Source organism: Equus caballus, chromosome 16 (assembly GCF_041296265.1).
Source record: "Equus caballus isolate H_3958 breed thoroughbred chromosome 16, TB-T2T, whole genome shotgun sequence".
Taxonomy (NCBI): Eukaryota; Metazoa; Chordata; class Mammalia; order Perissodactyla; family Equidae; genus Equus; species Equus caballus.
Window position 1 is genome coordinate 15,813,817 of NC_091699.1, and position 25,480 is coordinate 15,839,296.

Here is a 25,480-nt window from a genome sequence, read left to right on the forward strand (position 1 = left end):
GCTTCCTACCCAGTCTCCCAGGCTGTTCAACCCCCTCCCATCCAGCATGCACACTGCAGACAGAAAGATCAGTCTAAAACACACAAGTACGCTCACGGCGCTCCTCAGCCCCTGCCGAAAACCCCTCCACGGGCTCCTCACACCTGCAGTCTAATCGTTTGTCACCCACCCTCCCTGGCTTCTGCCCAACTCTCAGGCCTTACCTGTCCACACCGGCCACTCCACATTCCACCCAGCCCCACGAGTGTCTTGCACAAGCCCCGGGGCCCTGTGTCTTCTCCTGCCTCTGCTCCCTGGGCCGAGGGCAGTCTCCCCCTCTAGTGTCCCCCTTACGCCCGTCCATGCCTGGCCCAGTCCTGCCCATCCCTCAAGGCTCAGCTCCAGCAGGAACCTCTTTGGGAAGGTTCCGGTGCCCCAGGTGGGCCAGGGGCTCCTCCTCTGACCTCCTACAGGCCCTGCTCTTATCCTCGTTGGTGCTCTTACTCCATGCACAGTTTCTGTGTCTATAAGCGCCTCCCTAGGAGTGACCGAGACTGAGCTGACTCCATGTTCCCAGCACTAGGGTAGCCGCTGACATCTTTCTGGCCACAGAGTAGGGGCTCAAGTCTTGGGAGGTTGAATGAATACTTTAAAAATGTGCAGTGCAATTTAAAACAAAGGCCCAGCTATATTAGCCCAAAAGAAGAAAAAGAAAGAAAGAAGGGGTTGAAGGGGAAGATGAACACATGGGCTTCAGCTACAGAGGGACCTGAGTTCAAATCCTAGGTTCTGCCATTTACTGACACTGTGACTCTGGGCAGGCCTCAGAGCCTATAAAATTGTGACAAAGGTGCTCTCTTTCACAGGGCTGCCGGGATGGTTAAGGAGCCCCGATCACAGGGCCTGCTGTGCAGGAGGTGCTGGCTCTGTGGATTTGAGGCCCTCCTTATTCCCTTTGCTCCCCCTCCCACCCTGCTCCTCACTGCCCAGGGTGGCCTCCTGCACCTGCTCAGCATGTCAGAGAGGATGTCCAGGGCTTCCAGCTGCACGGCCACGTCCTCCTGCTGGGCAATGGCACTGGTGAGCTGGCCGGTGATCTTCCGGCACACGTTGGTGGCCAGGCCAGAGCCTGCACAGAGCACAAGGTGAGCACTGTGAGTCCCAGGGCTGGCCTCCACCCCTGGTCGGCCTTTGCTCTGGTTGTGTTCCTGAGCCCATGTCCCCAGCAATCCTGCTGACCCAGGGAAGCCAGGACTTGCTTGGTCCAAGGGGTGACCCACAGTTTAACCAAACTAAAGGAGACAGCTAGCAGAAGTGAAGAACTGATGGCTGACCTGCTGGCTGGCTCACCCCACACCCAACCCCTTCTGCCTTCTGCCTTCCACTAGGGAAGTGGGAAAAGTTAAGCACTTCCTTTCCTAGACTCCCTTGCTGCTAGGAGTGGCCAGGTGACCCTGTTGTGGCCAGTGAGATATAGGTCAAAGTCTTCTGGGACCTTCTGGGGAAATACATGCTTTTTTATAAAGGGCAAGAGATACAGGCATAGACCTCAACCCTGTCCTGATTAAGCTGCTAAATCGATTGCTGCAAAAATGGAGTGGCTGATCCCTCCAGAATTATGTGAGAACAACTACCCCCAACATCTTCAAGCTGCCATTAGATTGTTACTTGCAGCTAGAAGCATTGAGCTTAAGTAGATCTGAGTCCGAATTCTCTGCCACTTACTAGCTGGTTGATCTTAGGTAAGTCCCTTCACCTACATGAGCCTCAATTTCTTTATTGGTAAACTAGGACAAATAATTACAGTCCCTGGGACCTGGGTACCTGTGGCTGCAGGGGGGAGCTCCGAGAGGACAGTCTTGAGGCCGATGCCCGCGATATCTCGGAGCTGCTCCTTGTCTGAGCGCATGTTGGCACAGAGGGCGTCCACGATGGTCTCCACCTGGTACTCCTTCACTTTGCCCACCAGAGGACCCAGGCTGAGCAGGGTGGGAGGGAGAGGGTTGAAAAGCCCCAGGCTCAGCCTGAGTCAGCCTGCTCCTTAGGTCCCCTCATGCCTATGGGGCCACATGTGCTGAGGAAAAGGCCCCAGACCAATATGGAACTCTCTGTTTTGCTAGAAAGGCACCCTCTGGCTATGCCAGCATCATTCCTGGCATCTCCCAAACCTGCATCTCCTCCCAGCTTTTGCATCTCAGTATATGGCCAAACCATCACACCCTGTAACCTCAGCTGAAAAATAAGAAATGCCCAAGAGCAGTGGTTCTCAAACAAGCATTTATCAGAAGCCCCTGGAGGACTTGTTAAAACGCCGACTGCTGGGTCCCACTCCAGATTTTCAGATTCAGGAGGTCTAGGGGGGCCCAAGAATTTGCATTTCTAGTAGATGCTGATGCGAGTGGTCCAGGGACCACACTTTGAGAACCTCTGCCTTAGAGCCTTGCCTCTCAAAATGTGGTCACAGATCAGCATCATTAACATCACCTGGAACTTGTCAGAAATGCGGGATCTCGGGTCCTACCCTAGATCACTGAACCGAAACCTGCATTCAGTGCACTCCCCAGATGATTCAAACGCACATGAAAGGTTAAAGCCGGCTGCACCAGAGGCACTGGTTCTCAGCCTTAAGTGTGCATCGGCGTCCCGTGAGGCCTTTAAAAAACTGTTACCTGGGTGCCAGCCCCAGAGAGTCTGAATTAATTGGTTTCAGGTGTGGCCTGGACATTGGGAGGTTTTTTTTTTACCTCCCCAGGTGATTCTAACGTGCAGTCAAGGTTGAGAACCTCTGACCTAAATGAGTGGTTCTCAGCTGTCGGTGTGTATTAGACTACCAGATGCCTGGGTGCCATATTCTCACCTGCCTGCCTCAGCCTCCTCCCTTCATACGGCCCCTCCTGAATCTGAATCCCTGGGTGGGGAATACACAGTTTGAACAAGGGTTCCAGGTGACCACATGCATACCAGTTTGCAAACCGTGGCTCCATCAACTCCTGCAGCTAAGTAATCCTGGGGTCCTTCCATTCGACCTCCAGCAGCACTGGTTCCACTAGGGCTGATACTGCCCCTAGGGGTGTTTTGGAAATTTATGGGGGCCTTTTTCAGTCTTCATTACTATTGAGATGGCACTTCTGGCTTTTACTGAGCAGGGGGTGGCCGAGGAGGGTAGAAAGACCATATTGCAAAGCAAACATTGTTCCATGTCCTGCAGGAGTTTCTACCATCCCACTGGGCTACAGGTAAAAAACCTTCTATAAGGATCTGAGTCCAGAACCTAATTTCAGTATTTTTTGCACTATTTTAATATACCCTAAATTTTCCAGGAACGTAATTATCAGGTAAATTGAAGGAAGATTGTACTTTCTGTCCTGGGAAACTTTAGAAGGAGACGGTCAGCATTTTGGAAAATCTCACTAAGAGCAGTGCTGTTCATGGTATCGGGGTGCCCAGTGTGCACGCCTGTCTCCACCTGTGCTGCCGCGGCACAGCAGAGTCCACACTCAGGTGCAGCTCCACCTGGCATCGTCATCACTTCTGTCAATGCCCAAGCATTTACATTTGAAACATGCTATTTTACTATAAATGACATTCCTTCTATTTCTCCTTTATGTTACAGTGTAGATTATTATATATACCATTTTGTAATTAATGTGTAGAGGTAGGTTATATTATGTCTGAATTTCATTTCATGATAGGAAAAGGGTATTTCAGACCACATGTTGTAAAAAGGGGGTGCTGGATCTGCCAGTGGGAAACCTGTCTCTACTCCACAGCCAGAGGGGTGCTCCCAGACCGCAAACCTGACCACGTTCCTGCACAAAACCCCTTGCTGAGTTCCCTCTGCTCCTGGGATCAAGCTGAAATTCATTAACACAGCCCAGAATGCCTGTGCCTGGCTCAGAGAGTACTGTGGGAGGGGCAGTGCCCCAATTCTCTGTGGACCCTGCCATTCCTCAGCCCCCTCGCTCCCTCCCCTCCCATACACACGTGCCCTGAACACACCCAGGTCATGCTTTCTCAGCTCCAGAGGTAACTAGCCAAAGGTCTCAGGACCACCACCTCAGGATGCCCATGGCAAAGGCTTTTGGGGAGCCTGGTGTCCCTTCAGCCCTAGCCACTCTAGTGCATGCCACCCTGACCTTCCAGCAGCTGGCACCTGCATCTGCATCTGAAGGCTTTCTCGGGGTGGAGATGCCAGGGAATGCACAGCCCTCCACCTGACTCCAGGAGCAGCCGTCACCCAAGGACTGACAGAGAGCTGGCGGGGGGGAACACTCCAAGGGGCAGCCCCTACCCTGCATCCTCGGGGCTCCAGTAGGGTAGGCCCCACTCGCCCACAGTGCTAACTTGCTTGATAACGCATGCTTTCCTGGCTTCTTCCTTCCCTGCCTCACTTCCCTATTCCCCTAACGGGCTTTCCTGAGATCAGTCCCCAAATAAACTTACACTTGAATCCTTGTGTCAGGGTCTGCTTCCTGGGGAAGCCAGACTAAAGCACTGTCCAACTCCATGGGGCCCCAAGAGCTGCTCAGCATTTCTTCTCTCGAGGCTGTACCCCACAGAGGCAAGGATCCCTGCGGTGCTCCCACAGCAGGCAGGCCCCCTCCCCCGCTCCCACCATGGCTGACACTGACCACTTGACTGCTAGGTTCTGCACTTCGCCGTTCTTGTCCTCCAGGAGCCTGAGCAGCATCTTCACCACCTTGCGCTCACTGTCCTCGTCCAGCTGGATGGAGTCCTTCTGCAGCTCCGACATCAGGTCACTGGTGGCCATGAACCTGAGCAGGGAGAGCAGAGGATCGCTGAGCAGCTCCTGGGCCCGGTGATTTGGGCAGCCTCTTGAGTTCCCCCAGAAGCAGACCATCCGGGCTGCAGGCATGGTCAGTGTCACACACATGAGGGAGACCCACGGGTGTGTGATAACCGACTGCCATGTCATGGCGACTAGGAGTGGCACAGCACACTGGCTAAATGCTTAGAGCTCCAGAGTTGGTGCTCCCGCCTCTGCCATCTACACAAATGTGAACTTGGGCAAGTCATTTCACCTCGCTGAGCCTTAGTTTACCTGTCTGAAAAATGGGGACGAGGAGAGCATCTGCCTCATGGGGCTGGATGAAAGATAAAATGAGGCAATGTATGTGATGTGCTGAGTACATGGTGAGCGCTTGGTGGCACTGCCTCTGTTATAATGGCGTATTAATTATTCACGTCTCACAGCTGCCAGGACAGGGATGCCTGAAGGTCCGACAGACACAGTGCAACCAAGTCAGTGTCAGCAAGAAGGCTCTTGACTAGACACGCTGGCCCTGTCCACCCCCTCCTCAGAGAAGCGACTTGGCCCCTGCCCTCAGACCAGCGGCTCTCAAGCTGTAGCCAGCCCCAGAATCACCTGCAGGACGGGTTAACACAGCTGGGCCCCACCCTCCAATTTCTGAATCACTGGGTCTGGGCTGAGGCCCAAGAATTTGCACTTCTAACAATTCTGGATGATGCTGAGGGGCAGGGACCACGCTCAGAGAACCACCGCCCGGGGCCGTGCTGACGCGCCCTGGGCATATTTTGGCCACTGACATCAACAGCTGACCAGTGTCCAGACAGGGCTCGCTGACCGAGGGGGCAGGAGAGCCAAGGGCTACCCACCCACAGGGCATGTGATATTGCAGTGGGAGTCTGAGCTAGAAGGCCACGGAGGGCTGGGGCTGCTGGGCGTGACGCAGCACCATTGGGAGAGCAATGTCTTAAACTGGAGGCCCTCAGCTGTGTCCACCTTGCAAATGTTTTTCAAAAATTTGAATTTCTTATCAACATTTGAAAATTGGGAGTTGACATAAAAGTATTGACATCCATGGGGCTGGCCAGGTGATGTGCTGGTGAAGTGTGCATGCTCCACTTCGGCAGCTGGGGGTTCAGGAGTTCGGATCCTGGTGTAGACCTAAACACTGTCCATCAAGCCATGCTGTGTTGGCATCCCACATACAAAACAGAGGAATACTGGCAACAGATATTAACTCAGGGCCAATCTTCCTCACCAAAAAAAAAAAAAAAGAAAGAAAGAAAGAAAGAAAGAAAAGAAGCACTGACATCCAGATTTTTCTGAAAACAGGATATTTGAATACAACTGGGTCTACAGTCCCTGGAGACACTAACTAGCTCGAGTCAAGTCATGGCTGCCCTCTTTAGGTGGGACACACATTTTCCAGGTTACCAGGTTCCCACCAGGCCCACTGCACCCACTTACTGGCTCCTGCAGGCACTTGAGTGGACACCTGAGGAAAAGGAGGACAAAACAGCAAGGAGAGAGGCTGTGGAGTCAGGACCAGAGTGTGGTGGCTCCAGAAAGTCTCCAGTTTTGCAGACCCACCAGGCCACCCACCTCCTCATACCAGCCTTGCTTTCGGGCTTGAGCAAGTCAACCAAGAGCCCTACCCACCAAGCTTCCTGGGGCAAACTTGGTCACAGCGGGGATTCTGGCCTCATCTCCGCAGGCTCAGACCTGCGCTTCATGTCATGGCGCTCCACAGCACTCTGCTACCAGGAGAGCACCTGTCACAGCATGGCTGTTTATTTTCAAGAGCTGGCATCAGCCTCAAGCTGTTGAGAGGAGGAGGCTGGGCTGCAAGTGAAGAGGGGTGGCAGGGCTGACCGTGCCCGGCTCTAGGCCTGGTCACTGCAGGAGAAGCGGCCAAGGTAAGGTGAAGGAGGACATCTGGATCTGAGCCAAGCCAAGGCCGGGGTAGGCACATGCACTCCTAAGCCTGCCCAGCTGAGGGGACGTTCTGAGAAGGCAGGCAGGGTCTCTAAGCCCTGTTTCTGCCGCAGTCCACGGGGACCCAGCTCAGCCTGGCAACCCAAGGGATGTGCGTCTTTGCCCAAGATGAGCCTCCCGCCTCCCTCTTTCTTTTCCACCAGTTGAACTCCTATTCATCCATCAAGGGCCCAGCTCAAATGTCCCAGTCTCACGGATGACTTCTCTGACCACCCTGCCCTATCCCAAACCCACACTCCCTAATCACACTTGGTTTCCCCAGACAGGATTCGCTCAGAGCACTCTGCACGCCTCCACTGTAGCACTTTTCAAATTGCGCTACAAGCGTTGTGCACCAGTGTGTCTCCCCCATTATATGTGAACTCATGGGGCCCATCAAGTTCAGCTCTGGGACTCAAGCCCTAGCAAAAAACAGGTCTGAAGAGGGCCTGGGAGGTAGGGCAAGGGCAGGAGGGGAAGGAGGGAGAGAGCCAGCCCCTAAAAGGCTCAGAGCCAAACAACTGAGTGGAAACCCAAAATCAGAAACCAACCCTCCTGAAATATGCCTCGGCATTTCAGACACCCCCGAGTTCCCGCAAACACCCAGCTCTCAGAGAAAGAAAGCTGTGTTGTGTGTATGCCTGTGGTGGTGGTAGTGGGGGGGGGGGGGGGGGGGGTGTACAGGAAAGCGTAGATAAGAGCTTGAGCACCGAAATTTGGCTTTAAGTAAATATACTGGTCTTGCCATTTATCAACTAGGTGACCTTGGGCAACTGACTCCTCTCAGAACCTCAGTTTTTCCAACTATGAAATAGGACATTTTCTTTGCCCCACCTCATAACATCCTCAGGAGGTTTTAACAGGAGAACCAGTTCTTAGCATGAGGCAAGTTGGGGAAACTAGGCTCAGAGAGGTTGCAGGAACTGCCCAAGGTCACACAGCAAGTTGAAAGAAGAATCAGCCTACTGGTCAGGTCTCCTGGCTCCTCAACAAATACTACTGTGTTTTCAAGAAAGGACTTGGGATTCCTGCAAGACCTCCCCCGACTTTATTCGTTTGACTGTTGGAGTCTGAGTGGGAATGGAGCAGCCTCCTACCCACGGAGCGGGGGCCCAGGAACGACAGGGATCAAAGGCTTCCTTCACCCTGCCTGAGACCCCCATGTGCAGTCACTGCCCGCCTCCAGGAGCCAGAGGACAGCGTCTCAGTTTCACTCCAGAGAAACCCTAGAGGCCACTCAGCTGAGACACTCGGCCACATGGGTGCCCGGACAGCTGGTCAGGACCCAGCCCCCGGGTATTCCGACTTTAAAAATAGACGCCATCCTCATATGCTTGGGGAGGTTTTAAGTGTTCTCGGGACCGCTGGCAGAGCAGGCGGAAAGGGCCTCTCAGGCTCCTGCTGGAGGGCCAACTCCCTCTCCTGGAGACTGGACCTGGGGCCCAAGAGACAGCGGTGCAAATCCCCTCAGCAGCTGGGCAGCCATGTGACCTTGGGCACATCACTTCACCTCGCCCAGCGTCCGGCGAACAGGGAAAACAATAAGGACCACCCAGGCAGATGGGGAGACGGAACGCAATTACACTGGACACGTGCCTGCATGGAGCCTAGGACACAGGACACATTCACTGAGCGCCTACTGTGTACCCAGAGCCAGCTCCGGGATGCAGAGGGGACGCGCACAGCGCAGGACCTCTGGGGATCCCAGGGCGACAGTGATGCAGTAGAAACACGGGGCCAGGGAGATGTTGTGGGAGCCCAGGGCCGGTGCCTAACCCTGCCTGGTTGTCAGGAGGCATCTCAGAGAGGTGACAACTGAGTGGGAGCTAGCCAGGTGGAGGGGGGATGAAGGGCATGGCAGACTGCTGATGTGCTCGGAATCATAATAGTGTCCATTTATTCAGGGCTTACCTGGTGCCAGCTGCTCAGCCCCGTGTATTAACTCATTTCATCCTGACACCAACCCTCTCAGGTGGGTTCTGTTATTATCCCTATCTTACAGAAACGGAAGCTGAGGCTCAGAGGGGTCACACAGCCAGTCAGTGGTCGTGGTCAGGGTCTGAGCCCAGGACTGTGGCTCAAAGGCTCTGCTACAGCTCTATGAGAAGCTCCTGAGCGGTGCCGAGAAACAGGCTCCAGGAGGAGGCAAGGCTCAGAGCAGGAGCGCAGCGCCTCAGTCTCCCCACCTGTCACGGGGCTGGAACCCAGACCTCACTAAGATCAGCCTCTGTGTTACACTGACCTGGATTTCGACCCCAAGTCCTCCCCTTTCCAGCTCTGCGACTGCACCCAGGCCCTTCTGGCCTCTGAGCCTTGGTTTCCCCATCTGTGAAATGGGGATAAAGTGACAGTATGCTCAGTAAGTGAGCACAGCCACGCTGGGTTTCTGCGGGCTGCTTTCAGCTCAGAGGGTCCAGAACAGGCTGTGTGACCACGGACCAATCCCTTCCCCTCCCTGGGCCTCAGTTTCCCCCTGAGGATGAGGGGGTTGAACCAGAGGTTTCCTCCATTCTTTTCGGCCCTGTTCCCGGGCGGCTCAGAGATGCTGGTGGAGGGGGAACAAGAGGAAAGGGAGTGGCAGACCAAACCTGGAAGCCCCCACCCCAACCATCACCTACCTGCGCCTGCAGCCCCTTCCTTCAGGGGGAGGGGAGGGGAGAGGAGAGGGTGCCCGATCCAGTGCAGGGGGGAGGCCCAGGGCGATTTCGAGAAGAGGGCGGGGCTGAGGGGGCTGAGGGTATCAGAGAAAGTCAGCCCCCGGGTGGTGGTCCCAGAAAGAGGCCGGGTTTCAAGGCTGGGAAGAAGAGGCGGGCTCCGGGACCCCGAGGCCGAGGGCTGCTCGGTGCGGTGCAGGGGGGCCTGGGCGCAGGATGCGGGGAGAGATGAGGGCAGCGCACAGACGGAGAGAGGGGGCAGAAGAAGGGTGCAGAGGGGCGAGCAGGGCTCCGAGGAGGGGCCGAGGCCGGGCCGGATCCGCAGGGCGGGACGGAGCGGGATCGGGGGAGTGGAGAGGGCCGGCCCCCAGCAGGGGAGAGGGGGCCGGAGCCTCCGCGGGGCGGGGGGCGCGGGGCGCGGGGCGCGGGGCGGAGCGTGCCGCGGGGACAGGAGGCCGGGGCTGCGCCGCCGCGGGGCACGGCCGGCGCCCCGGAGGGAAGGAGCCCGCGGGCCGGGCGCACCTGAAGTCCTTGTCGCTGGACGTCATCTTCTCCAGCAGGCTGGAGATGTGGAAGGCGGCGGTGCTCATGGTGGCTGCGCGCCGGGCCGGCGGCCGGAGGGAATATGGCGGCGCGGGCGCCCCCTCCCCCGCCTCGGCGGGGCTGCGCTCAGCAGACAGAAATAGCAGCCCCCGCCCAGCCCGGCGGCGCCGCCGCGCTCACCGTCGGCCTCGGGCCGCGGGAGGCGGAGAGGGGCCGAGGGGGCCCTGCAGTCTCGGCCCGAGCGCCAGCCCGTGTCCCTTGCCCCCGCCCCATGGACAGCCCAGCACCGGCTTGCACACCCCGAAAGACGGGGAGCTCACCACCTATGACTGGACTACTCCTCCCTATGGCTCCCGTGGGTACCACCTCTGCCTTCTGGGCCCCTCCGCCCTGCCCGCGTGGCAAGGGCATGGTATCCAAGAGTCTCAGGTTAGAATCCCAGGTCCACCAGTCCCCGTCGTGTAACCGTGGCCAAGTTACTTTACCTCTCTGAACCTCAGTTTTCTCATCCGTAGCCATTCAAGAAACAGGAGCTGCTATTGTAGGTCAGGCCAACCAAAGCACTTGTCCCCCCACCCCACTCCCCATGCTGGCCTGCCCCAGACAGAATCTGAAGGGTGTACCCAGTCACACCAGGCCCCTTGCCTGCCATCCCCAACCCTCAGGCTGTCAGAGTCAGTTTCTTCCTTTTATAGCAACGCTGCTGAGATGCACAAGGTCACACAGCGAATGAATCTGGGATGGAATCAGGACTGACCCCAGGCCCCTTAATGCCTTGGGCAACAATCCTCCCACGAAGCTGCCCACAGGTGGGTACAAGTTCAGAGCGAGAGGGTCTGTAGGAGGACAAGGAGAGCCTGTGCATCTCTAAAAGCCAGGAGGCTGCTGGCTTTGGGAAGGAGAGTAGCATATGCTTTGTAGCAAGACAACTCTGGGTTCAAATCCCTGCTGGGCTGCTTCCTGACTGTGAGGCGTTGGGATAATGACACAACCTCTCTGAGCTGTTTTTCTCACCCATAAGATGGCGATAAAGAAATCTTTATAACGCACTTTTCGGGTACCTGTTATTATGGGTACCTGGCTTCTAGAGCAGTGCTGTCCAACAGAACTTTCTGCAGTGTTGGAAGTTTCCTACGTCTATGCTATCCAATATGGTAACCACTAGCCACAGGTGGCTGTTGAGCACTTGAAATGTGACTAGTGAGACTGAGGAATTGAATTCTTAATTCTGTTTACTTTTAATTAATTTCAGCTTAAATAGCCACCTGTGGCTAGGGGCTACCACAGTGGACAGTGCGGTTCTGGACAGTAGGGACACAGTGGGGGACTAGACATGCACAGCCCCTGCCCCTTGGGGACCTTACATTGTGGTAGAGGACAGCAGCATTAAGAAAGAAAGAGATTTGATAAGGAAAATAAGAGCTACACAGAAAATAAAAGAGGGCGAGGTGACAGAGAGTGCCTCGGGGGTGGAGGGGCAACTTTAGCCAAGGTGGTCAGGGAGGGCCTTTTTTGAGAAAGAGACACTTGGGCTAACATCTGAACAGATGAAAAGGAAGCAGCTGGGCAAAAATTTGAGGGAAGATCTTCCCAGAGGGGGAACAGCAAGTGCAAAGGTCCTGAGGTGAGAACAAGCCTGATGTATTGAAGAAAAGGCAGTGGCTGGAATGTGGTCAGTCTCCTAGGGGAGGAGTTGAGGTCAGAGAGGTGAACAGGGGTCACATCATTCATGGCCTTTCAGACCAAGGTGAGGAGTTGGGATTTTATGCCAAACACTAGGCAGCCACTGGAGGGCATTAAGCAAGGAGGTGACACATTTAATTTAGAAAGATCCCTCTGGCTGCTGAGCAGTCATGCAATCAAGGATGATGGTGGTTTGCATTAAGGCGGTGGTAGTGAAGCGGGGAAGAAATGGACAGATTCGGCTGTATCATAGAAATAGATACAGCAGCTTTGCTAAAGGAGTGGATGTTGAGGTAAGGGAAAGGGAGGAATTACAGGTTTTCAGCTAGAGAAGGTGAGTAGATAGTGGTGCTTTTTATGGGGATGAGGATGTCAGGGGAAGGAACCCTTTGGGAGGAAAGAGAACTGGAGAGCTCTACGTTGACCTGTTATCTTGGAGATACCAACAAGACATCCAAGGAGAGATGTCACATTGAGGAGTGGATGCCCCAGGTGCATCAGGGGAGAACGCTGCATCAGAGAGAGAGGTGAAGGGAAGGTCTCACAGAGATGGTATTTAAAGCGATGGGCATGTACAAGGATGGATGATACTAAGTGTTATCGAGGATGTGGAACAAATGGAACTCTTCTCTGGTGCTGGTGGGAGCTTTAAATGGGTGCAACTACGTTGGAAAACTGCTTGGCAATAGTTACAAAAGCTAAGCGTATATCTACCTTGACTTACTCAGATTAGCAATCCTACTCTCGAGCGTGTATCCAAGATACATGAATGCATGTGTATTCAACAAAAGAATGTTCAGAGCAGCTTTGTTCAGAATAGCCCCAAATTAGAAACAACCCAAGCGTTCATCAACAGGTGAGTGGATAGACAGACTACGGTATATTCATAAAATGGAATACTGCACAGCAATGACAACTAGCTCACTACTCCTGCACAAAATAACATAAAGGAATCTCAGAGATTCTATACTGAATAAAAGAAGCCAGACTTAGGAGTGCATACTGTATGGTTCCGTTTGTGTGAAGTTCCAAACCAGGCAAAACTAGTCTAAAGAGGACAGAAGTCAGAATAGTAGTTGCCATTGAGGGATACTGACTGGAAAGAACACAAGGCAGCCTTCTTGGAGTGCTGTAAATATTCTCCGTCTTGATTGGGGTGATGACTATGCATATATAACATATGTAAAACTTTATTGAGCTGTTCTTTACTACATGGAAATGTGTCCGAAGGAAAAGGAGGGATATGAAATAAATATGCAGTTTAACAAGGTTTTTTTTTTCCTGCCTAACAATATTTTTGGAATAATTTTACAAGTGAATATAGTTCTACAAGTCAAAAATAATTAAATAATGATAACTTTGGAAACCAGTTTGGCAGTTTCTTATAAAGTATAGTTACCATATGACCCGGCAATTACACTCACAGATGTTTACCCAAGAAAAATGAAAACGTGTGTTCACACTAATCCTTGCACATGAATGTGGCAGCTTTATTTATGAGCACCAAAAACAGGAAACAAACGTCCATCAGCTCGTGACTGGAGAAGCCCACTGTGGCGCATTCATAGAGTGCAATTTTACTTAGCAAAAGAAAGGAAGAAATGCAATAAAATGGATAAATCTCAAGAACATTATGCTAAGTGAAAGGAGGGAGACATAAAGTCTACATGTTATTTGATTCCATTTATGTCAGATGTCCAGTGGTCGCCAGGGGCTGGGGGCAGGGCAGCAATGCAGAGTGAGTGCAAAGCGGTCCGAGGGGACTTTTTGGGAAGGAGGAAATGTTTTGTATCTTTATTGTAGTGGCGATTACATCGTATTGTAGTGGTCAAAACTTATCAAGATGTACTCTTAAAAATGGCAGACTTACTATATGTAAATTACTCCTCACTAAAGCTGATTAAAAATCATTAATGAATTAATATATAAAGCCTTGGAAGTGAATGAGATCATTAGAAAGAGTGATGAGAGAGAAGAGAGCCTGGCACCGTGCCCTGAGGGAAGTCCAACCTTCAGAGTTTGGGTAGAGGAGAAGAAGTCTCAGAAGGAGTAGAGGTGAGGAAGGGAGGAAGCTTGAAGATCGGGGCGTCCCAGAGGCTGAGGCAAGAGGGACTTAGGATAAGGTAGGAGTCCCTGAGATGGGTTCATACAGGGCTCTGCCTGGCACACGTCACGAAATAACTGTTACACCCATTAGGATGGCTACTATCAATAAAACAGAAAGTAACACATGTTGACGAGGATGTAGAGAAATTGGAACCCTTCATACTGTTGGGGGGAATGTAAAATGGTGCAGCTGCTGTGGAAAAGTTTGGCAGTTCCTCAAATAATTAAAAATAGAATTACCATATGATCCAGCAAGTCTGCTTCTGGGTATAGACCCAAAAGAATTGAAAGCAGGATCTCAAAGAGACATTTTACAACCACGTTCGTAGCAATATTATTCGCGACAGCCAAAAGGTGGAAACAAGTGTCCATCGACTGACAAACGGATATGCAAAATGTGGACTATATATACAATTAAATACTATTCAGCCTTAAAAAGAAAGGAAATTCTGACACATGCTACAACATGGATAAACCTTGAGGACATTATGCCAAGTGAAAGAAGCCAGTCTCAAGAAGATAAATACTGTATGATTCTATATATATGAGGTACTTAGAATAGTCACAACCATAGCAATAGAAAGTAGAATGGTGGTTGCCTTGGGCAGGGAGGAGGGGGAATGGGGGGTTGTTCAAGGGGTACAGAATCTCTGTTTTACACTATGAACAGTTATGGAGGTGGATGGTGGTGATGGTTGCATAACATTATGAATGGATTTAATGCCACTGAACTGTACACTTAAAAATGGTTAAGATGGTAAATTTTATGTTATGTGTATTAAACCACAGTTTAAAAACATGAGGGAAAAATAGCTGTTACTATCAGAGGTGGGGGCGGGAGATTCTTATCCAGGGTGAGTCTGATGTATTAGGGTAAAGGTGAAGCTGCTATGACAAACAGCCCCCACCCATCATGTGTTTTCAAGAACCAAGAGCATTTCTCTCTCTCATAAGAGTTCTGAGGCGGGCAGGGCAGCTTTGCTCCCTTTAGGTATTCAGGAACCCAGATGGCTCCCTCCATCTTAGCATTCTGACATCGCCTAGAACACTGTCCTCAACTGCTTGAAGTTGGATCAATGGCATACCTGGGTTCCAGCCGGCAGAAGGGGAAAGAGTGTGGAGGAGCCCATATCCAGTGTCATAAGTCCCGGACGTTGCTTCCAATCCTACGCCATGGGCCAGTCTTAGGCACATGGCCATGCCTAACTGCAAAAGAGTCTCGGAAATTAGGTGTAGCTGGGCGCCATGTTCCAGAGGCGTCCACAGCAAACACTTAGTGTAGAGCCTAGAACCTTGGAACAGCTACTCAATAAATGACCCTGGAATCAAAATTGGATTGTTTTTGCAACACCAGGCTAATGGAGGCAGAGATACTCAACTCTGTGTGGCAAAACCCCAGGCAGCTGCTGATCAGATCTGTAGAACAGCAGTTCAGGATTTGCTGAGACTTGCCTTATGAGCTATTAGATTGTAAATTTTTATACGTGTTGAAAAGAACATGCATTTTCTAAGTGTTGGGTGCAGGGTTTTATGTATGTCTATTATATCAAGCTTCTTAATTGATATCCTAATTGATATTCCTAAGTTTTGTCTGTTTAATCTATCCTTTACTGAGAATGCTGTGTTAAAAATTCCCACTTTGATAGTTGACTTGTCAATTTCTTCTAGTAAATCTGTTCTCTTTTACTTAATGTATTTTCATAGTATTACTAGGTGTGTACACATTTAGAATTATTGTATGTCCTGGTGAAGTGTTCCCTTTATCATTATGTAGTGATCTTTTTACAAAATAATGCTTTTTGCTTTAAAGCCTATTTTGTCTGTTATAAATATGGTGATGCCTGTTTTCTCTTGGTTAGAATTACCTGAACTTTTATTTTTATTTATTTTTTGCGCACTTTCAGTTTAAGTCTTTCTGGCTGCTAATGTTTTTGGTGTATCCCCTGTAAACTGAAATAATTTTAGACTTACCAAAAAGTAGCAAAATAGTACAGAAAGTTTTTATATAACTTTCACCCAATTTCTTCCTCTAATATTAGCATCTTGCATTGCTGTGCTACAATGATCAAAACCAGGAAATTAGTATTGATACACTATAAACCAAACTGTAGACCTTTGAATTTTATCGATTTTTCCAGTAATGTCTGTTTTCTATTCCAGCATCCAGTTCAGGGCCCCGCACTACATTTGGTTGTCATCTCTCTTTAGCCTCCTCCAATCTGTGGCTGTTCTGCCTTCCTCCCTTGTTTTTCATGACCTTGACACTTTTGGAGAGAACTGCTCAATAATTTTACAGAATGTCCCTTAATCTGGGTTTGTCTAAGGTTTTCTCGTGATCAGGTTCACGTTATGCATTTTGGGCAAAAATATGACACAAGTAGTTTTATGCTCTTTTCTGTGCATCATGGCGAAGGCTTCATGATGCTGATAAGTCTTACGAGTGGTGATGGTAACCTGGATCACTTGGCTAGCCTGTGTCTTGGTTAAGCCGAGTTTTTCCACGAAGTTACTATGTTTCTCTTTGTAATTGATACATTTATAATTTTATAAATTTGCACCTAAAATTTTTAAAATTTTTATAATTTATAAAATTTTAGACATAGTACTTAATAAATATCTTGGGGGAGATCCTCCAAGACTATGCAAACATCCTGTTTCTCCTCAAACTTGCACCCACCAGTTTTAGCATCCATTGGAGGACCTTTCTGTTATGGTCTTGCTGCCAAATGGTGATTTTCTTTCTTTTTTTTTTTTTTGAGGAAGATTAGCCCTGAGCTAACTGCCACCAATCCTCCTCTTTTTGTGGAAGAAGACTGGCCCTGAGCTAACATCCATGCCCATCTTCCTCTACTTTATATGTGGGACGCCTACCACAGCATGGCTTGCCAAGCAGTGCCATGTCCGCACCTGGGATCCGAACCAGCAAACCCCAGGCCGCCAAAGTGGAACGTGCGCACTTAACCACTGAGCCACCAGGCTTGCCTCCCAAATGGTGATTTTCTATTTCTCTCTTTCCTTCCGCATTTATTAATTGAAATTCTTCTAAAAGGAAGACGTGTCTCTTCCTCATATACTTTTTCTCCCAATTATTTATTTATATCCATGGTCTCATGTATATTCATTTTATACTTTCAGTTATAATCCAATACTATTACTACATATTTTGTTGCTCAAAGTGTCCCAGGTTTGGCCATCGGGAGACCCTTAAGTCTGGCTCCTGTGTTCTTTTGACAAGCCCTCATCCTTTTCTGAGTACTTTGTTTTCTTTCTGGCACCAACAGATGTTCAAGGCTCATCTTGTATCTTCCCTGTTCCAACCCTATAACCACCTACTTTTTCAAGGAGCAGTGGTTCCTTTTACTGGAGAATGATGCTTAGAAACCAATATCTGGGTGCTGGGTGTGCTCATTGCTACTGGGATGTCAGTTCTTCTAGGGCCCCTCAGCAGACAGAGCTATTAAATAAAGTCCCTTATGAAACAAATCTATAACAAGGCTGATACATAATAAGTGCTGATTTCTCCTTAAAAAAATGAATGAGAAACATCTCTATAAGCTGATATGGAGTGATTTCCATATATACAGTTAAGGGGAAAAAAGTAAAGTGCAAAAAAGTATCTACGGTATGCTATGTGTCATGTAAGAAAGAAGATATAGGAAAATACATGTGTCTACTCATGTGTGCAAAAGAAGTCCAGGAAAGATAAAGCAGAAATCAAAATGATTGGTTACCCACAGGTAGGAAAGGGCTGAAAAGAAGGGAGGAATGGGAATAGGGAAGAGGGATGAGAAGGAAGCAACACTTCTCTGAATGTACCTTTTTGACTCGTAGATAATAAGAAACCCTGGTTCCTTTTATTGGAGAATGGCATTAGAAACCAAGATGTGGGTGCTAGATACGCTTGTTGCTACTGAGGTGTCATTGCATGTAGGCTCTCTCAGCTGACAGAACAAGGAGACATTTGTGTGTATACTAACCTACTCATATCCAAATACCTATAAAAATTTCTATACGTACCCATTTCTATCTCTATTAAGCTAACCGTGAGTTCATACTGCCATCTCCAACTCTAATCCGTTACCCCATGGATCATTCCAGCCTCCTCCCCTTGCTGAACCATAACCTCCTACTCCAACAGTGAGAAACCTGGCTCCCACCATCAGCCACCCATTAACCTAATTGTTTGATTCCAGCATATATGTTAAGTGATATCAGAATTGTTAACCTGTACCCCCATTGGAAACAATTTGATCAACTAGAGTATAGTGCTATGTATATCTTCTTTTGCCTTCAGTTTTGCAGATTCCGTGAATTTCCAAAGTTATTTAGGTCAGCAGCAGCTGTAGCCGTCACAGGGAGACGCCATGTGCAGGCAGCTGCCAGATGCCTCATTCACCCGGATGGCCCAGGAGACCCAGCCCAGTGCTGGAACCTGGCTATGGGGTGTAGGGATAGGCTTTGCCACATGCCCACAGACCACTCTGAGCTGGGTTTTCTGCCACATGCTGAATCTGGAACATCTCCTTATTGGCCATTTGTCTTAACTGACAAATGTATAGTACCAGTTTGTTCTTTTTCCTGATTCTGTGGCTATAACAGCATTCATCTCATCCTCTTAGTCTTTTCCTAATTTCCACCTTCTTTTAAGAATCCTGAGGCCGGCCTCGTGGCACAGTGGTTAAGTGTGCACGTTTCGCTTCTGTGGCCTGGGGTTCGCCAGTTCGGATCCCGGGTGCAGACATGGCACCACTTGGCAAGTCATGCTGTGGCAGGGGTCCCACATATAAAGCAGAGGAAGATGGGCACGGATGTTAGCTCAGGGCCAGTCTTCCTCAGCAAAAAGAGGAGGATTGGCAGCAGATGTTAGCTCAGGGCTAATCTTCCTCAAAAAAAAAAAAAGAATTCTTGCTGAGCTAAAGTTGAGGGAGTCTCCAAATGGATTATGTGTAGGACAGTGGGGTCTCCCAGTCAGTTTATTGCTTCTAAGGTCTTTCGTGGGACAGAGGGGAGGAGAGTAGTTGTTGCGGGTGGTACAATTTAAGGTTAGGGAGACGAGAAAATGCATCGGTATCTTTAGGAAATAGCAAATAACCAGTTGTATAGACATCCATCCATCTCAGTAGAGTGAAAGACCTTGAGAATTGGGCATGACATTTATTAGAAACCATCACAAGTTGGTCGGGGAATTGAAAAGCTGAGTGGACGTGTGGCCTGTGGGTTTCAGAGCAGTTGGCGGCAGTGCCAGAGTTCCATGGGCTGGGGCCCCTCTTCAGGTCCTCGCCTGAGCCTGTGGCCCTCACTGAATCAGAGACAGAGTACGTTGTCTGCTGCACCAAACACACCTTCACTGACCACATGGTGTTCCAGGTGAGCAGGGAGGGCTGAGGCCCTGCTGGGGCTTGGGCCCAGGGAGTGGTCCCAGGGTGATGGGTCCTGTAGGGTCATGGCCCCCCGCATTGAGTTGGTTGGGAGCCCAACTTGATGACAAGATCTGTCACCAGCTGGTATGTCTCTTTCGCCCTTGACCTAGGACCTCTCTGGCTCCTGAGTGTCAGCATGGAGACAGGGAGCCTGGGCAGGGGGACTGGGATGGGGTCATTTTGGCCCACAGGGTGAGAGGTAGGACCTCCTGGCAGCAGGGCTTGGACCTAGAGTGGTGTCTAAGCAACTCCTCTCTGCTGTGGTCCAGTTTGACTGCACGAACACACTCAACGACCAGACCTTGGAGAATGTCAAGGTGCAGATGGAGCCCACTGAGGCCTACGAGGTGCTCTGTTACGTGCCTGCCCGGAACCTTCCCTACAACCAGCCTGGGACCTGCTACACACTGGTGGCACTGCCCAAGGAAGACGCCACAGCTGGTGAGCCCTTCTCCAGACACTGCCCTGGCCTTGTGGGCGCCCTTGGGATCAGGATGAGGTGGGCAGCTTGTGCACTAGCCGTTGGTCTCCTATGAGAGCTTCAACTTTTATTTCAGTCCTGAGAAGCAGCATGATGGCTAAGTCCTGGGTACTTCTCATACATTATCTGATTTCATAGTCATTGAAGACCTGTGGGGCTAAGTACTGCTGTCCCTGTTCCCAGATGAGGAAACAGACTCAGGTGGAATGACTTGTCTAAGTTCACACGGCTGGTAGGAGGCAGAACCCAGGTCTCTCTGGGCCTCAGACCAGTGCTCATTGTACCATGAAAGCACAAAGACAGGCACTATACTGAACCATCCCAAATCCACTCCTCCCAAGGAAACCACCAGCTGCTTTTTCCAGACCTTGGACAGTGGGCCTGTGACTATATACATGGACATAGCCATCCCGCAGCATCTCTGCTTCCCTCTTTCTTCCTTCCCCAAGAGGAGACTCCTTGTACCCGTGGTTTCACTCTCCTGCCTTCCATGCAGTGGCATCCCTGTCTAGATTTGTGGGGTTGGATGGCATGTTGCTACTACTGATAGCATAGCAGAGACCCAGAGAGCAGGCTATGGCCACCTGCCCTATGGAGGAGCTCATCCCCCACCATGGCTGCAGACATCCTGACCACCCAGCTTCTCTTCCCTGCAGTGGCCTGCATGTTCAGCTGCATGATGAAGTTCACTGTCAAGGACCGCGACCCCACCACTGGGGAGACCGCTGACGATGGCTATGAGGATGAATATGTGGGAAGAAGCTAGTGTCAGGAGGCTCAGTTCTGTGCCTGAGGCTGCAGAGCAACTCCCTCCAGGAGCTGACAACGAGATGTGAAGCGCTTTCTTGCTGTTTTGGGCTTTACAGCTCTCCTTGGAAGAAACTTTTTTTTAACTCAAAAAGTACATGCTCATGTACAGAAAGAAAACTTGGGAAATACAAAAACAAAGTGTAAACAAATAGGAAAACATTACCCGTGGTCCTTGGGAGTTATTTGGGGGAGAGTTGCATGATTGAGATCATTCTATACGTTATACATCTTGCTGTTTTCACTTAAAACCATAGTGTAAGCATTTTCCTCTTTCATTACGAATACTTTATAAACACAATTTTTAATGACTTTGAAATACTCTGTTATGTAGATATATCATAATTCAAACATGTATTTCAAATTTTCACTATAAATGCTACATTAAACATCCTTTGGATGCAAATTTTTATCTGCATTTCAGATTATCTCCTTAGGATAGATTCCTGGAAGTGGAATAATTGGGTCAAAGGATAAGCATGATTTTAAGACTCTGATTCATTTTGTCAGCTTGCTTTCTAGAGTAGCTGGATCAGTTTGTGTCTGCTGGGTGGTCCTTTGATGCACTGAAATAGCCCTTCAAATTCCACCTCTCTGAGCTTGGATGGAACCCAGCGCAGGATCGTTCTGGGGTTTGACGATAGGGCAGTGGCTCAGTGCCACCTGAGTGCAGACTGTTATGCTCGGCCTGGGGATGGACATTGCTAGAACTCCTCATGACAAGAGGGACAGTCACTGTGGAATATAACTGACACGCACGGTTGTGTCATCCTAGCGCCACTGTTGAGGAGGGGCCTCCCTGAGTCAGCAATGACCCTAAGGGCAGGAACTGCCCCAGGACCAGGTGAGCTCCTTGGGAGAGGCGGGTCTGAGGCAGTGCTGCTGTGTAGGAGCCGCGTCCTGCTTATGTGCACCTGGCACATCCACAAGAGCAGGGGCTCAGGGAAGATGTGTTGGGGAAATGGATGGGGAAGCTTTGGGTACACTCAGTCCGAAGTAGGGGGAAGAATTATGTGTCAAGTTCAGGGACGACACAGCTAGGATGGAGGTGGGCGTCCAGGACAGGTAGGCCCAGAGGACACAGCTGAGGTAGGGGGAGGACCTGCTGAGTCATAGGAGTGACCGAGCCACAGGAAGCAGACCTCTGTGAGTGCTCCCTACAGGCCCTGGATCCTTGAGGCGCTGACTCTAGGGGGCTCCTGAGGGGATGCATCTTGCAGCTGACACCCTAAGGTGGCTACTGGGTCAGGGTGTTTTCTGTTAAAGGGACGCTACTTGGCTGTGACCACCTTGAGGACAGGGACCCAGTCAAGTTGCTGTGTGTCCCCAGAGCCTAGCACAGTGCTCAGCATCGAGCAAGCAGCTGCTGTATGTGTTGGAGGAAAGGATGAGCAGCGAGTACAGCGCAGAGGCGCAGAGGTGCACAAGCAGGGAGTTTCTCCCCTGGAAGTGCGTGCCTAACAGCCCGTCCCTCTCCCCAGCTGGAAGACCTGGAAGTCGCTGTAGCTGACCACATCCAGAAGGTCATGAAGCTGAACTTCGAAGCAGCCTGGGATGAGGTAGGAGATGAGTTTGAGAAGGAGGAAACATTCACCTTGTCGACCATCAAGACACTTGAAGGTAAAATCCTTGGCTACTGTTGGCGTGCCTCTCCCCTTTCTCTCCTCCCCGCCCCCTGCCCCCAAGGATCCAGGGCCAATGTCTAGAGCGCATACTTCAGATGCCACTTCATTAAAAACCCCTCAGAGCAGGGTTAGGGGATGGGGAGTGGTGGTGGCACAAAGGGAGACAAGATCTGTGGGTTAATGATACTGGGATTTCTCCGTGCAGAGGCTGTGGGCAATAGCGTGAAATTCCTGGGAATGCACCCTTGTGAGAGGTCGGACAAAGTGCTGGATAACAAGAACACCCACACGCTGCTCCTGGCTGGTAAGCGGCATTTCTGAGTGGGAGGGGCCTGGGCAGCTCGCAGTGCAGACTCCACTGCATCCTGGGAACGCACGCCCACTGGGAACACAGGGATCCCAACTCACAGTGCTGATGGCTCACCAGGGGCAGAAAGACCCGCAGTGAAATGTCCCCCTCCCAACCCTTGCTGCCAGTCATCCGTTCCCTTCCACGGGCGGCCAGTGTCACTATTACAGGCAATGCCGCTCTGTCCTCCAGGGATTTTGTGGCTAGAAAAGTGAATACAGACACATTTCCCTTTTTTAACTCAGATGTTTATGTACAAATGGTATGTACATTGCAATGGACCTGACTTTTCACTTGACAGTGCATCTTGGAGATCTGCCCTCTCAGTACATAGACTGTCCTCCTTCTTTCTTTTTTTGGATTGTGATAAAATATACACAACATAAAATTTACCATTTTAACCATTTAACCATTTGTACAGTTCAGTGGCATTAAGTACATTCACGCTGTTGTGCAATTGTCACCACCATCCTCTCCAGAACTTCTTCCTCATCCCAAACTGAATCCTCGTTGCTGTGTGTAGCTGCCTCATATCCCGCTGTATGGATGTTCCATAGGTTACAGAACCAGCCGTATCAATGAACACTTAGACTGTTCCAGTCTTTTGCTATTACAGACAGGGCTATAGCGAATAACCCAAGAATACACATATACATGTATACACACATACTTTATTTTGCACGTGTGCACTGAGGATATCTATAGGATAAGTTTCCAAAGGCATTACCAGGTCAAAGTGCATTTCTCATTGTGATAAATATTTCTAGTGCCTTCCATAGGAATTGTATGCCTCTGCTCCCACACTCTGGACAACACAGTATATTATCAGATGTTATGATCTTTGCCAGTCTGGGTGAAAAATGGTGTCTTAGTGTAGTTTTATTTTACATTTCTTGTATATTGAATGAAGTCAAGCATCTTCTCAAATGTGAAGTGCCATCGTATTTCCCTTTCTGCGAATTGTTTTCATATTCTTTGTCTAATTTTCTACTGGGTTGTTGATCTTTTCTAATAGGAATGGGATTTTAAGCATTCATCATGGAAATTTTCAAACATACACAAACATTGAATAGTACGATGAACCCCCATGTACCCATCTTCCAGCTTCAATAACTAACAGCATCTATACCCCTACTCATTCTCACCCCCAGATTATTTGAAAGCAAATTCTAGATAAAGCATTTTATATATAAATGTTTGTGTATCTGGGTGTTTCTCTAAGAGATAATGACTCTTTATTTAAGGGGAGGGGCAATACAGTTATCACACGTAAAACAGTGAACAGAAGGAAATGGGAGATGCTTTTTGCTGAGAGTTTATAAACAGGGTTGGGAAGGGAGCTCTGCTTCAGTGCCCTGCTCTCAGCTGACAGCCCCCAAGCCCACTGACGCCCCTCAGTCCTTGGGTCTTGCAGACACCTGCTCTGCAGTTTTGTCATGGCGGGGGCTGTCCCTTCATCGTGCTCTTAGATCCAGCCAACGTGTGAGAGCCTCTGACATCAGGGACGAGGCTTGTGTGTCTGTTAATGTATCTGAGCTTGGCAGAAGCTTGAAATACGGTTAGTATTATCTCCTCCACTTTGTAGATGAGGATACTGCAGCTGAGAGAAGCGGAGTAAGGCACGTGAGCCTCAGGGATTTCAGCCCAGCTCTCCTGGTTCCAGGCCACTCCCATTTCACTGCACGAGAGCTGCCGGATCAGTGGCTGCAAACGCCACCCTCAGCCTAGCCTCTGCAGCCCCTTCTGCCTTACACTCCTGTATTTATTGTCTCTTCCCTTCTAGGTGTGTTCCGGGGTGGTCATGACATCCTGGTGCGCTCCCGGCTGCTGCTTTTGGATACAGTAACAATGCAGGTGACAGCCAGAAGTTCGGAGGAGCTGCCAGTAGACATCATCTTGGCGTCTGTTGGCTGAGGCCAGCCTGCAGAGGCCCTGCTCCTACCCTTTTCTCCCCAGCACTACGCAGAAGTCACAGCGTCCTCCTGAACCCAGTAGAAACTCCTCAAGCCTGTGTATTCAGAAACAATTAGGAATCATTGAGGTTTTTTTTTTTTTTTGGTTTAACCCCAGCCCCAGGACTGCTAGGTGGTAACTTCTTTTTTTTTTTTTTTTAATAGGGGATGGTTTTAGCTTGTCCTAGAACTGGCTGCCCTGGCTGCCAGGGAAGAGACATTGCAGATGAATAAAATGCTTGCATCTCCTCTCGAATTTATCCCCCCTAAAACCATCTTGTCCCTATAAATAAGTCAGCACGTATTTACTGAATGACTGCTACTTCTGCAGGCTCATGCTTCAGGGCTCCACCTTCCCCTTCGAGGCCGCCCCACCGAGAACACCTGCTCTGTCCCTTTGCACCCACAGCCCTTTGGCTGCTGTACTTTGCAGGGGGCAGGAGCCGCTCCCACTCAGGGTGTGGGAGCCCCAGGCCCGGGAACAGGAGCAGCGCAGGTCTGCGGAGGCAATGACGGCCGCGTGGAGTTCACGCGCTGGGTCTCGCCCTCTCACACCAGCCTCCTCCTCCAGGGGATGCTGCGGGCCCGGGGGGTGGGGTCGCTCCCTGGGTGTCCCCAGCCTCAGGTCGGAGCTGGCGCGTGCCCTGGGGTTCGCCCGCTCCCGGTTCAGTGCAGTTCGGCGACCGCACGGAGGGGCAGAACAGCCCTTCGAGAGCACTCCGTTGGCTGCAGATGCAGAAGGGAAGCGGCCTCGGGCCACGCGGCTGCTCTTTTAAACTCGAGCCGACTTTGTGGCTGAAATACACCTGTAAAGCCGTTTAAAGAACCAGGCCTCCCCTCAGAGGTTCAGGTTTGGGGGCGGGGGAAGGTGAGGCCCTGAACGCCTCGTTCTGGAGCCCACAGAAGTCTGAGAGTGACTGTGGCTCACGGAGGTTTTCCTCATGGGTGCTCAGCTTTGCCCCGAACTCTGAGGCAGGCGGCAACACGGGGAAGGGCGCCCGACATCGCCCTGGGGCCCTGGTTACGGTTCCCGCTGCACAGAGCAGGACCCAGGCTCCCCGGCGCATCGGCCCGGCTGGCCACGGAGACGACGCTGCTCCCGCGAGACTCGTCCTCCGCCCCACTCCGCGGGTGGTCCT

The 25,480-nt window shown here is 50.6% G+C and overlaps 2 protein-coding genes and 1 non-coding gene across 3 annotated transcripts in view; 1 reads left to right on the forward strand and 2 right to left on the reverse strand.

Moving 5' to 3' along the window:
- The window catches only part of CAND2 (cullin associated and neddylation dissociated 2 (putative)), a 30,551-nt gene extending 20,285 nt beyond the window's left edge, over nt 1-10,266 (reverse strand). The window contains exons 1-4 of the mRNA XM_023619935.2: nt 9,898-10,266; nt 4,611-4,754; nt 1,804-1,958; nt 985-1,108 (exon numbers count right to left, since the gene is read on the reverse strand). Coding sequence (XP_023475703.1) covers nt 985-1,108; nt 1,804-1,958; nt 4,611-4,754; nt 9,898-9,965 — 491 coding nt within the window. The 5' untranslated portion in view covers nt 9,966-10,266. The remainder of the gene's footprint in view (nt 1-984; nt 1,109-1,803; nt 1,959-4,610; nt 4,755-9,897) is intronic.
- Nucleotides 10,267-18,897: 8,631 nt separating this feature from the next.
- Nucleotides 18,898-24,597, forward strand: LOC102147756 (coatomer subunit gamma-1; the record flags this gene model as incomplete). Its single annotated transcript, XM_070238363.1, has 6 exons — nt 18,898-19,074; nt 19,397-19,568; nt 20,265-20,359; nt 21,897-22,035; nt 22,246-22,344; nt 24,173-24,597. Coding segments are annotated over 6 exons (813 nt in total), but the record flags the coding sequence as incomplete, so codon positions are not given.
- Nucleotides 22,056-22,200, reverse strand: MIR9175 (microRNA mir-9175). The gene has a single exon (NR_128253.1). It is a non-coding gene; the product is annotated as a microRNA mir-9175 (primary transcript).
- Nucleotides 24,598-25,480: the final 883 nt, after the last annotated feature.